A 13,543-nucleotide genomic window follows, 5' to 3' on the forward strand; every position below is an offset into this window, starting at 1 on the left:
AGGAGTGGCTCTGAGACGCCCGCACAGGAAGGTTAAGTCTCCCTCAAGGTCCCAGCCCCGCCTCCTGCCTCCACCCAGAGGATAGGCTCTTTCACATGGGTTTTCTCCTTCATGATTTTTAGAAATCAGGATGTGTTCTTTGTAAGCAATTTATAAGGGACATAAAAGGCACACAAGAAACACCTGCAATTCACTTGCAGTATTCACTCCTTTGAATAATCGTCGTCAACACCTTGACGTTCTCCCCGCTGCACACATCTGCAGCTAGCACACGCACGAGTTTCTGTTCCATTGCAGTGCATGTACAATTTTATATTCCTTTCACTAAAAATAGCATAAGCAGGTGAACCGTGAGAAAGGTCTTATTATATGTTATCAAACAGCCTTTTTCATTTCCTCTTTTGCAAGTTGTCAGCTCACGTCATCTGCCCATTTGCCTTCTGGCTAAACCACTTGCTCACTGTGGGCCAGCTAATGATGAGCTTACTCCACTTCTGACTACCATTTATTTTTAGGAAATGAGAAAAATTCCATTCCAAAGCCACAGGGCTTTGGTTTACCAAGCTCTTTCCATCAAAATAGAACTGCTCAGGCTTCTCATATTCAAAGTTACATTCCTGACCTTTCCTGTTCAAGGAAAATAGTAGAGGCAGCAACTGCCCAGCACATGTCTGGAGAACAAACTCATCTCCATCTCCAAACTACACCAGGCAGCTCTAGAATGAAAGTCACTCGACCCAGATGCAGGGCTCCAAACAACCCTCCGCTGTGCTACCTGTTGTGTGCGTGTCTCTCAGTATACATTGATTTTTTCCAGTTGCTGAGAACTACTACATGCAAAGGCATTTGCTGGGTGCTGTAACTTTAATACTTTTCCAAACTATGTTTGGAATTCAAAACCTACACTTCATTAAACTACATGTCCAACTTCTGTCCTGCACAGATGACATTGCTAGTGTTATTGTCCATGATTCTTTGACTACATGGCAATTTAAATGCTTCTTAGAAAGAAAAAGGCCCCTCACGACTCAGTCAGCAGTAGAATAGGGTGAGTCACATTCTGTTTTTAGTGCATGACTTGACAAGACCCTACTACCACAGGAAGTATTCCAGCAAAAATTATTTGAGATAAAGAGCAAAAACCAAGGAAATGATCCACGGACACCAAGGAAGCACTCTCTTCGAGAAACGTGACAAGCAGAGCAGTGGCCACACGGAATCGCAACAGGGAGGCAGGAAATGAAAACAGCCAACGTCACACGAGTCAGGGACCTCCCCAAATGATCCTGCAAACACTTCGCTGTAGAGAAGATTCTGTCAAAGCCATATGACTTCATCGCCAAGAGGACCCAACCTTCTAAAAACCACAGGGACTCTGTAAAAAGGGAGCGAATATCCAGTTTCTCAGGCTGTAAGGGCCAAGAGTTCATTTCCTCTTCTACCGGAACACTGGCACCCACATTCCCTAACTGGGAAGTCCGCTACCCCTTTGCTAACGCCCTGCCCTGCTTGCTGGGGCTTTCAAGGCAGTGGCTGTAATAACTGAGCCTGGAATACTAGTCAAGCAAATGTAAAAGATCAAGTGATGACCGCACGGCAGACATTCGCAGCAGTCTGCACACGTGGCGAGAAAGCTCCGTTGCGGGGCGCCTTGAATCCGAGCAAGGAGGGTGTTGCGCAGGGGAAGGCTCGGGGCAAGCAGGGCTCCATGGACTTGCTGCTGTCGTGCCCCACAGACATGGGGCTCCTCCCTGTCAATCGCTGTATCCTCCAGATGTTCATGCAGGCCATGAAAGCTAACAAATCCTGATGGCCACATTCATGCTCATGTAAGAAACAGACTCTGAGAAGAGCAGACCTCCTTAAAAAAATCCACACCTCACATGACATCCTGACACTAAAGCCCTTCCAGCCTGTGTCCCTAAGGGCATACTTTTTGAACAGTTTAGTCATAACAAATGATTTACATCTTAAACTCACTTCATTTTCAGACCTCAGCAAAAGAAACTCATCTACCCCAAACTGAAAAAAATTCAGCATTACCTGTTGCAAGGAAAAAACATGACAGTAGGAAGACGGTCAACCATAAATTCCCAAGGAAGATCATTCTGAGACACATCAATCCTGGCAAAGGGAAAGAACAAAAAAAGTAAAAGATCAGCCCAAGAAACTCCAGCTTGAAAGAATCTTCTCAATGACTGAGAAACCTGGTGCACTGTCTACACCCAACACTGGACCAGCCCCTTCTCGGTGAGTGCACTGCCAGGTGTAAGTTGGGCATTGATACTTCCAAGACATGCAACTTTCCACTGAATGGTAATACAATGTCCTGAAATTAAAAATGAACTTCCAAAAAATGCCTCATGGACACCTGACTAGTCATGCACCTAACAGGATCTGGCCAAGTATTTTAATGCCTGAATTATCTCTGGAAAAAGAAAGGAAATCACTAAGCAAAATACATCAAGCTTCTCTGACGATGTGACTTTGTACCTTCTTTTATATGTTGTAAATCTGGATGGAGGCCAAAAACAGTGTACTTTCTAGGCAGATTTTAGATTAATTTTCAAATACAGAGAATGACATCTGTACTAAATCACCAACCAGTGCTCAATCACTATGGCACTCGCTAACTCCAACCGCTCCAGGGGGCGGCTGGCACTGAGCTGGGCAGACTCGGGGCCACAACAGCATCCTCAAAGGAAGGGGCCACACCATCCTTGCGGAAGGGCTGCGATATTCACAAACGGTGCATACAAAAGATGGGAATGTTTTGAATCATTACACTGATAGAATTTTTCAGAAAGCATAAGGGGGTCAGGGATGAGTGTCATGTATTTGTCCAAAAGGATAAAATTCACTTTTGAAAAAATGATATATTCAAATGAAAACCATTTTACCACATCTTTATTAACAAAATGGCAGTCCTGTCTCTGCTGGTGCCAGCTTACCTGAAACTAATTAGAGTTCTGTTTTTTAAACAAGTGGTACTGAACACCATATTCTATAATCAACACTTTCTTCCTCCTGATTTTTACTTCAAAGAAAGGGCAAACCATAAAAGAAAAACAATGTGAAAATCCACTCAGAATTCCACTGGGCTACTTGGGACCTTCTTTCTGGGGTTCTCATTTAGGCTTCGTCTACATGCTTACATATTTTTGAGAGCAGCTGTAACATATGTCATGCTCTATTGTTTCCAATAGATTGTATGAAAAGCATTGTGTTAATGAAGGGATAAAAATCCCATCAAATGCCCAGTGATGATTCACTTAACCGTCCCTCTACTGGTGGATATAGACAACGCTATGATAACTAGCTCGTGCTTCTCTGGAATTCCCATTTCATTAAATTCTTCAAAGTAAAATTAGCTGGGTCAAAAATGCACAACCATTTTTGCTGATTTCTTGCAAATGTTGCCAAAATGCTTTCCAAAAGGGTTATGGCAATGTACTCATTCCATTAGCTACATCTGACTGTGCCAATTTTACTTTATTTTAGCAACAAAAGAGTTTGTTACTTAAAACCATTTATTAAGTATAAATGACATTTTGTTATTGTCTTAATTTACATTTATTAGGTTATAATTTCCCCATTTGTTTATTTACTCTCTCTTCTTACATGAAAAACCCACTCATATCCTTGTTCACACTGAAGTCTCTGTTTCTTAAACCATTGTAATTTCTTAACCATTTTAATTTTGCAGGGTCTGGAGTATGAACACTTGATTCTGAATCCTGGTCTCTCATTTATAGGCTGTGTGACTCGGGGCAAGCTGCCTAATCTTTCTGTGTCTCAGTTTCCTCTTCAATAAAAAGAGAGTGATAACCATACTGGCTTCACTGAGTGTCCTGAGGATTAAGTCAGATAACAATGTACGTGCAAAAATCTCTCAGCATAGTAATTCCTCAAATTTGGCTCTAAGTATTACCTGTAGTACATATGACAGATGAAATACACATGCTGTAAAATACATTAATGGTCCCCTTTTTTAGTCTGTTTTCCTTATTTGTTTTCTTTGCATGTATTTCTAGTGGAATCTGTTCATCTTTCTTTCATTATTTTTTCAACTGTTTCTACTTTGGAACAGTTTCCCTCTCTCAAAGGAACTAGCAAATCCAATACTCTATCTTCTGTTTTTTTCTGTGATTTGATCTTTTATGTTTAACTCTAATCTATCTGGAGTTTTGTGGGGAGGAGTTAATCTAAACAAACTGCTTACTATCTCATCTAAAAATTCTTTGAGCCTTCTTTAAAAAACAAAATTTAGATTTTTTTTTGTTTACTCAAGAGCCTATGTATAGTACCCATGGAATCATAAAACTAGAACACGTGGATATCAATTAATCCTTCCTCTTAACTTCACAAATGAGGAGGAAAACAAGGGCTGGTGGAGAGATTTGCTGCAGGTCCCAGGGCTGGTTGGCAACTCCTGGGGCAACCTTCCCATGGTATACCAAGGAGCTGGCCACTCAGGGGCCCATCCTGGTGACCAGGTCAGTGCTCTTCCCACAGACCTGCCCTCACCTACCTATGAATTCAATCAGGGCTAAACATCAACATCGCGGAAGGAACACGCAGAATTCATCGGGGGAAGTTTGGTTTTAATAAGGCTTTGCTCATGGCTTCAGCCTGACAATTAAATCCAACCAATGGGTCTTACCAAAGGTTAATGGAAAATGGGCAGACCCTCAAACACCATATGGCTAAGATGCAAAAAAAAAAAAAAAGAAAAAAGAAAAAGAGAGAGAGCGAACGCTCAGGCACACAGCCCAAAGTGCTGCAGAACGGACTTCTTACCTTGCTACAGTGAATGTATCCATTGGCAGGAGACGAGCTAGCTGGATAAAGACGTGATTGAGGGATGGACAGAAACCACACCACTGTGCATAATAAAGCAGCAGGACGTCCTGTGGGAAGGGGAAGAGGGCCATTACTGGCACCTGAGAAACAGGCTCCTCCTCAGTTCTTTCCTGTGCTTAGAATCCAGCAGGCATTCAATAAATGCCGCCTATGCAGAAATAGTGAAAAATTTCATCTTTAGATCTTTCCAATTATGTGCTCTCTTAAGGACTTTCTGCAATTAGAAAACCACCATGTAATTCCCTCATGTTCCACAATCGGACTGCCACGTGGTTCCTCTTCTATGCATCAAAAACAGCCACTCACCCCAACAACTGCGGCTTTGGAAATTATTTTAATAGAGACAGATGGCTTGCTTTTTGCCTCTCTTGTGACTCCATACCTGTTTTTGAAGGACTACTTCCCAAAAGGTATCAGTTGTCACTTCAGTGATTAAATGCTGAGAAGGGAACTGGGCAGACTCACTTCCAATGAGATGCCTTTTCAAGGGACTGTAGAGAACGCTGAAGTTTTGAATAAAAGACTCTAAAAATAAACAGAAAATGAGATCAACTCTTCTTTAGGTACAAGGAAAGTAGCTGGCCTACTTTAAACTCGACGTTTTAAAAACTGGAATGACTTCACAGGCTCACATTTTTAACTCATTTCACCTATAAGCAAAACCCTGAACAAAGCTGCCAGGGTGGCATCAGGTTTAGCTCTGGTAGCATTAACTCAGTGGACAGTAACTTAGATAACAAAACACCATGCAGCGTTACATGCTCTGACATTCACGGAATAGGAATTCTATTCTTTTCTAAAAGGACTGATCCACAAACAGATACCAAGTGAGACTGCATAAATCATCAACAAGCCACCATCTTTTCAGGAGATTTTGAACTATAATACTAAAGTTGTATTAAGGTACAGAGGTAAGCGTAACTACAAATGCAGTAATTGCACAAACTATAATAATGTGGAATGTGTTCAAATGTTCATTAATTTGAGGACAAGGAGCTATGGTTTTTTGTTTCCTTTATTAAAGTTGTTCAAGTTTCTTTTTTGAAAGGTTAAGAAAAATAAACTCAATTATATGTAGGGGAGAAATACATAAATAAAACCTAAAAATACTCAAAAACCTAACTGGAACCAACAGTTTTACCCTCCCCACAGAGTCTGCCATCTTCAGAGTCCTTTGCCTCATCTGCAGTAACACTGACTTCAGTTTCACTTCTTTTTCTTTCTTCTAACTCCCTCCATTTTGAGGGCCTAAGGGACAGTGACATGTGCAGAATGGAGGAGGAAGTAAAGAATGTCATGTGAATACTAAAGAGAATTCATGATCAGCATCTGAATAACACTGAGTTGGCCACATTTTTGAAACATAAAACCAAGAATATTTCCTATCTGAATGAAGCCTAAATTCTGAAACTGCCCTTAGAGACAGCAGACTTGTATGTTAACTCTCTAAACTGACAATGACATACAGTAGATTTGTTGTTGTTGTTGTTGTTGTTGTTTTTAACAAGCCCCTAAAAATTCTAAATTCTAAAAATTCTGTCACCAACTATAGGACAAAGAACAGCTGAGCTAGACATTTCTGAGTAGATACAGAGATGGAAAGAAATCTGAAGAAGGCTTCTTTCAATTACCCTTAAATTCTAAGTGAACATATTATGAGCTCATCAAACACTTGAGTATTACTGAACAGAATTCAGGAAAATTCAACACACACTTTAAAAATACATGCTACTTTCATTGTGAGAAAACCCAATACACCAAAATAATTTTAGAAAACTTGAATTAGGAATAATATCAGTAGATTATGCCCTTCATAAAGTGACTGGACACAGGGTTCCTTTAAACACTGAGGAGCCCTCATGTTTATAATATCTAATTTGATATAGAGAAAAATCAGTATTTACATAAGGTTTTTCACAAACATTTCTAATGTAAGAAACAAGCTTCACCTGGATTTAAAAGAGGATGGCTGAAAGGACTAGTATTTAGGAGCTGAGTTTACTTCTGATTTCATTCTTTACAGAACTTGAAATAAAAAGCTTCCTTCCTACAAAATTCCTCCTTTCACCATTTGGCAAACACTGACCCTCCCTCATGTTTCCAATGAAGCTGAACTAATATGGCTTTTGAATTCTCACTTCCTTGTGTGTACATCCAGGACGTCAGCAAAGTCCTGGGAACAGGACGGCATGGGACAGTTCACGGCTGCTGCTGAGCCCCAGGGGCAAGCTCTGGATATTTTCCCACAATGGAGCCTTACCCCCCAAAAAGTGGTTGTTGCTGGTTTGCAACTTGACCCTTGTTTATTGCACACGATGCTTGTTTGTCTAGGCACTTGAGGCCACGGCAGCCCCCTCAACACATCATAAAACAGCAGCAGAACAAATGAGGTCTGGTGGCCCTGATACTCAACACATTTAAACCTGTGAAACCAAAGGGGACGCAAGGTGGTCCTATTTTTTCACTGCCTGCACTTTAAGCTCCTTTACGATGAAGCAGCTGCCATTGCTCACATTCTTCAGCTCCCGGGGCGTCCCACCAGACTGGCTCCACCTCCCTGCCCAGTCCCCACTGACTGCAGCTGGCTCTACCTTAGAAATGTGACTGGAATCGCCAATCTAAAAATTTGGACTCTTACCCCACCACGGTCTAAATGACAAACTTTTCCAATTTGGATTTAGGAAGTTCCATTCAACAGACAAAATTAGTTTCTTCTAAAGTTATGACCAATTGTGGTCTAAAGATTTAAAACGAGCTAAAGAGCTGACATCACCCCCGCAACCAAATGTAATGAGACTCCTCAATAAAAGTTACGTGTATTAAGTTAAGCAAAACTTAATATGCCTGGGGGAGTGAACTGCCTACAGTACCTAGGGTGAACTTCATAAGAGCTTGTTTTGGATCCAAGATATAGTGGGACTCTTCTTTCACATCAACAATTGCAGCAAATTCTTTTACCAGAGTGGAGCTCGGAGCACCCAGTCTCTCTGCATATAACCAAAATAAATTTGAATCCAAAAGGTAGATGTTCAGGGTCTTGTTGGTTCTGCAGCTCAGGCCTGTGAAGTTTGCGCCAGTCATGTCCACTTCAGGGAAGAGATACCTGTTCTCCTCAATGTGAGGAACGGAGCTTGGAGCATCAACCTCGCATTTCTTCTGGAGGGAAGAAAATGCAATGGTCGGGGCTTCAAAGACATCTTGTTCAGAATCAATGAAGCCTGCCACACCCCTGTTTATGGTCCTGCAACATGCAGTGTAGTAGCTGAAAGGGCTATAGGAAGTTAAAAAATTGCTGCATTCTATGCTGTCTGATGCCCCATGATAAAAGGTCTGCTCCTTGAGGTAGAAAGAATCCAGAGCTGCTGCCATCTCAAAAAAGCTGCACTGTGGCATGCTGACCGAGCTCGGCTTTATGCCCCCCGCGGTCTGGTTGACACACAGTTCACACACGTTGTGGGTCCTGGAGAAGGAGTGCCACTGGGGCAGCACTACGGTGTTGCAGCAGGGGGAAGCTGTGATCAGCGGCGGGTCTGGCAGCTGTGCCGGCGGTTCCAGTGCCAGGGACTCCAGCGCTGGAGCGTCCACTCGCCGCAGGTGCTGAAGGAGGCGCTCCACCACCTGGTCCCCGTGACAGTTGTTGTACTCCAAGGCCACTTCGGTGATCTGAAATACGGAGCAGAGTTGGTGAGGGCCCTAGAGAACATCCTAGTCTAAGTCCTTGGCAGGACGCTGGGCCAGGACTGCCTCAAAGAGGATGTGGTCACACCAAACCTAGCAACAGAGAGGCCTGGATTATTTTTCAGAATGTGTCACTATTAACAAGCAATGAATTTTTCCAGAGATGGAAGGGGTCTCAGAGATGTCTTAGCCCACACAGCAGGAGATGAAGCCTGGAAAGGTGAAGTGGCTCACCCCAGGACACACGTTCAGGGTGTCAAAGAACCAGGAACAGCATTTCGCTCAACTCTCAGTTGAGTGCATTTTCCTTTATACCTTTATATTCCTCCATAATGTCTACTTTCTACCTTGTTAACTGATAAGTTTAAAAACTTCTCCAGCATCTAATGAGTGGATCAAAATATTTTACAGCATGTATGTTTCCAAATAAATTCATGCCTCATTGGAGGCTACCAATCCAACATGTTCCAAACCAAACTCCCCTCTCACCTGCCGCCCCACTTCTTCCTCCTTCTGTATCATCCTCTCTGGGAAAATGGCAGCATCGAGCTAGAAACTCGGTCGACCCTCAACTTCTCTGTGTCACCACACGCCTCAAATCCTGCCAGCTCTGACTCCAGCGTGACTCAGTGGACCTCCCCTTCCCATCCCCACAGCCGTGGCCTCAATTCGGGTCCTCAGCTGTCACAGACCCCCACCATTTTCTCTCCCACCTCCACGGAGCCTCCACACTGCCACCTCTTACAGCAGTCCCCCCTTACCCGCGGTTTCGCTTTCTGCATGTTCAGTTATCTATGGTCAATTGCAGTCCAAAAATATTATTAAATGGAAAATTTCAGAAATAAACAATTCGTAAGTTTTAAATTGCACATCGTTCTGAGTATCATGATGAAATCTCTCGACACCCTGCCTAGGACATGAATCCCTTTGTCCAGGTGTCCACACTGTAGATACTACCTGTTAGTTACTTAGCAGCCGTCTCAGTATCGGATCGGCTGTCTCAGCATTGCAATGCTTGTGTTAAGTAACCCTTATTTTATAATAAGGGCCCCAAAGTGCAAGGGTAGTGATGCTGGCAAAGAAAAGCCAAAGAGTGCTTCTTTTAGGTGAAAGGTCTCAACTCAAGGAAAAAAAGAAATCACATGCTGAGGTTGCTAAGATCTAAGGTAAGAAAGAATCTTCTATCTGTGAAATTGTGAAGAAGGAAAAAGAAATTCGTTTGTAGTATATATAGGGTTTGATACTATCCATGGTTCCAGAGATCCACTGGGGGTCTTGGAACGTATCCCCCATAGCTAAGGGAAGGATTATTATATTTTTAAAAATATGACCCTAAGCATGACACTCCTCAGCCAAACCGTATTTGATGCCTCCCTATTACCGGTAGGATAAAACCTACACACGGTCTGGCCCATTTGTCCTTCCAGTCTCACTCTACCCTCTGCAGACCAGACCAGGCCCTCTCACGGCCATATCTTTGCAGAGGTCTGCCCTGGGACACTGCCTCCTCCATCTGTTCCCAAGGCCCAGCACCAGGGTGGCTCCTTTAATAAAGCTAAGCTAACCCCACCCCAACCCTGGGAGGAGCTGGTTTCCCACCTTCAGTGTCCCTGAAGCCCTCCCCCAAGTCTTACAAGCTTCTGTTAAGTTGCCCTCTTCCCCACAAGCCTGTGGATCCTCGTGGGCAGGGACCGCATGTGATTTATCCTGTCACTGGAGCCCAGCATAGGGCCAGGCACATAACAAATGCCCAGTAAACACCTGACAAACGAATGGCATCTCAGCGTAATGTACACACTCCTCTTTCTTGGTGAGATTAACCACTTTACCCTCAGATCAGTATTAGCAATTTAGATTTATGTTCTATTCCAAGACTCTTCCATTTCCAAACTGAGTATCTTTCATTACCCATGTCCCACCCTAGTTTTGTGAGAAAAACAAGTTACAATCCAAATGCATTTAACTCTCTAAAATAGAATAGTGTGTTAACTCAAATCAAATTTCATCAAAGTTAGTTACAAGGTGTTAAGTCACTCAGGATTTTGTTTCATTAAAGTGTGTTTATGTAAAACCACTTATTTCGTGTTTTGCTGGGGTTTGTTTGTTTGTTTTGTTTTGTTTTAAGAGATAGCATCTCACCATGCTGCCCAGGCTGGTCTCAACCTCCTGGCCTCAAGCAATCTCCCTGCCTTGGCCTCCCAAAGTGCTGGGATTACAGGCGTGAGCCTTCATGCCCTGCCCCATAAAACCATTTACTAAGTGCATTTCTAATTTTTAAAAAGACAAATTTTATAATGTGTAATATTTATAAAGAATTAATTCAAAACACAGATATTTATACAGAAAAATAAATTGTTTGAATAGTGGTTGGCATAAAAAAGTCACTTTAGATAATAAGCCAGAGTTTTAAATTTCCCCCCCACTCCACACACACAAAAACATCTCAATCCTTTTTGCAGGAGGTTCTGACAGCACAGGGTACTAACAAGGCCAAGCCTACATAACCCATGAGGAGCCCAGCTGCCCTGTGGCGCCACCCTGGTACTGCTTTGTATTCGGAGACACAATAGTAGACAACTACTGCTACCCACTCCCCAAAACCTCCATAAAATTTCAAGGTTTACTGTAATAGTTTACAGTATTAAGGAGAACAGAATTCCAAGAAAAATCTTCTTTCCTCGCCTCTTTTATTCTTATTAATAATATCTCTCACAAAGCAGCCATGTAAAGAATATTTTTAATTGAAGAAAATATTTTGTACACAGCAATGCTCTTGAAGAGTGAGGCACTGTTATTTTCTCCTATGAGCTGGTTTTCATGTTTCTTTTTACATTAACAGGCAGTTTTGAAAACACAATTCAAGTTACATCACATTATGTGTATCCCTTGATGTCATATTTAATTTCATGTGAACAATTAGGGGAAATGTTGCAAATAACTTTAAATGTTTGTCCCATAGATGTTTCCTTCCATTTTCTTTAATCAGAGAAATTTGGAAATCTGAACATGATAACCATGCTTTTGGTTACCGAATTCATACTCTGTGAACATCTCAAAGAAATGTTTTTAAATCCGAAAACAAGTCACAAAAAAAGACTCTTTGCTGGCTGAGGTAAGCATTTCCTCTGATTAACAAGTTGTGTAATATACATTGCAATGTCTTATAACCTCTCTAGAACTTTCTAGAGACACGAGGGTGTCAGTGGCCTGACACTAGTGTCAGGGTCTGTTCTTTTCTGAGTGTGGGTGTGTACGTGCAGGTCTGTGTGGGCCTACGTGCAGGTGTGCGTGTGCGTGAGAACAGCCGCCCAGTATGGGCTTGGTGCAGCCATGATATCGTCACTTCTGACTGACCCTCCACATGTGCCCCACGACAACTGTCCTGAACAGCCTTGCCTGGCACGCCCCCCAACTCTAGCACGCTCACTCTAAGATGACCTCTCTCTTCTCAACAACATAAGCTTCCTCAACTTTCTGCCCCAAATTAGGCCTAAGGCCGTAATGGACAAATAAAGCTGCCTTAAACTCTTTCATGGTCAGTGAGCTAACGAGTTACGGTTCACGGTGCGTAAGTGTGACGCTCATCCCTCCTGCTCGCCTGAACGCCCAGTGGCTGCTGCATCTCCGGTTACTGTGCCACTATTTCCCTGACTGCAGACCCTACTCTGCGTCCCCACCACCACCCACGTGCAGTTCTCACTCTTTCTCACTTCTCAGGAACCCTGCTGCCAGGAAAACTTTCACAATGCCAACACTCATCTCTGGTCCCATGTCTTCCTTGACAATGAGACTTTGATGACTATGATTAATCCTGAAACCCTCAGAGAAGCGCCCAAGGCCCTCCCCTTCGAAGGTTTTTTCAGGCTCTTTTCTAATCTGCCCTTCCTGTGGGCCACAAAACCCACACTCTTTCCTAATACCTCCTGCTGCAACTCTCCCTTCCCTTGCACCTTTGCTCAGGCTGCTCCTTCCCTTAAGTTCCTCTCAACCCATCAAGGCCCTGGCTGCCCCTGAAAGTCCATCTCAAACATTCTTCCCTCCCAAAGCCTCTTCTAACCCCTCCCCTGCCCAGCACCCAGTGTTCTGGGTGGTGCCTGGCCTCCTCCAGTTGCTCCTGACTCTGACCCTGGGCTTGATCTTCCCCAACCTTGAATTATAAGCAGACTCCCTTTTTCCTACTGGACAAGCCTCTGAGTCCATGGGACCAAGACTGTGTTGTCCGTGTCCTTTCTCCCCTAGACTGGAGCTCCCCTGGCACCGTGCTCAACAAACACTTGCCTGACTGTCCTAAAACAAAAAGGGAAATATGCTGGACACTTGGTTTGGCTAAGTAATTCACAATAGTGTGAGATCCCATCAGCTTCCAGCCATCTCAAGCACACGCTGAGGTTAAGGGAAAGCCCTCATCTCACAAAGACACTGGGAGCCCCAGGAAAAGAGCCGCAGGCAAAACCATGATAAACAAGGGCCTAGGTGTAGCCGGCACAGTAGCACACGCCTATCGTCCCCACTATGGGAGGCTGGGGCGGAAGGATCACTTGACCCCAGGAGTTCCAGGCTAGCCTAGGCAACACAGCAAGACTGCTGTCTCACAGAAAAAAAAGGACAGAAGACCTGCCAATAGGTGGAAGAGACACTCGTCCAGGAACAACAGGCTAGAAAGAAAGTGTCCTCCTACCAGGTAACTAAGTCTAACCACGACCCTCTGGACTGAGAATGTGGGCTCCTGCCACAAAATACCACTTTACCCTCCAGGATCCTGATGTGTCCAAACCAGACAAAAGAGAACTCTCCACAAGGAAAGTTTAAAAGTTAAAGTAAAGGCTGGGTGCAGTGGCTCAGGCCTGTAATCTTAGCACTCTGGGAGGCCCGAGGTGGGAGGATCGTTGAGCTCGGGAGTTCAAGATCAGCCTGAGCAAGAGCAAGACCTCGTCTCTACTAAAAAAATAGAAAGAAATTAGCTGGACAACTAAAAATTTATAGAAAAAATTAGCCAGGCACG

General features: G+C 43.4%; 1 protein-coding gene across 1 annotated transcript in view; it reads right to left on the reverse strand.

Moving 5' to 3' along the window:
- The window catches only part of TXNDC11 (thioredoxin domain containing 11), a 92,186-nt gene that overhangs the window by 3,290 nt on the left and 75,353 nt on the right, over window positions 1–13,543 (reverse strand). The window contains exons 8-11 of the mRNA XM_012647542.1: window positions 7,734–8,526; window positions 5,246–5,388; window positions 4,801–4,910; window positions 2,044–2,124 (exon numbers count right to left, since the gene is read on the reverse strand). Coding sequence (XP_012502996.1) covers window positions 2,044–2,124; window positions 4,801–4,910; window positions 5,246–5,388; window positions 7,734–8,526 — 1,127 coding nt within the window. The remainder of the gene's footprint in view (window positions 1–2,043; window positions 2,125–4,800; window positions 4,911–5,245; window positions 5,389–7,733; window positions 8,527–13,543) is intronic.

This window comes from Propithecus coquereli, unplaced genomic scaffold, assembly GCF_000956105.1.
Source record: "Propithecus coquereli isolate 6110/MARCELLA unplaced genomic scaffold, Pcoq_1.0 Scaffold27, whole genome shotgun sequence".
NCBI lineage: Eukaryota > Metazoa > Chordata > Mammalia > Primates > Indriidae > Propithecus > Propithecus coquereli.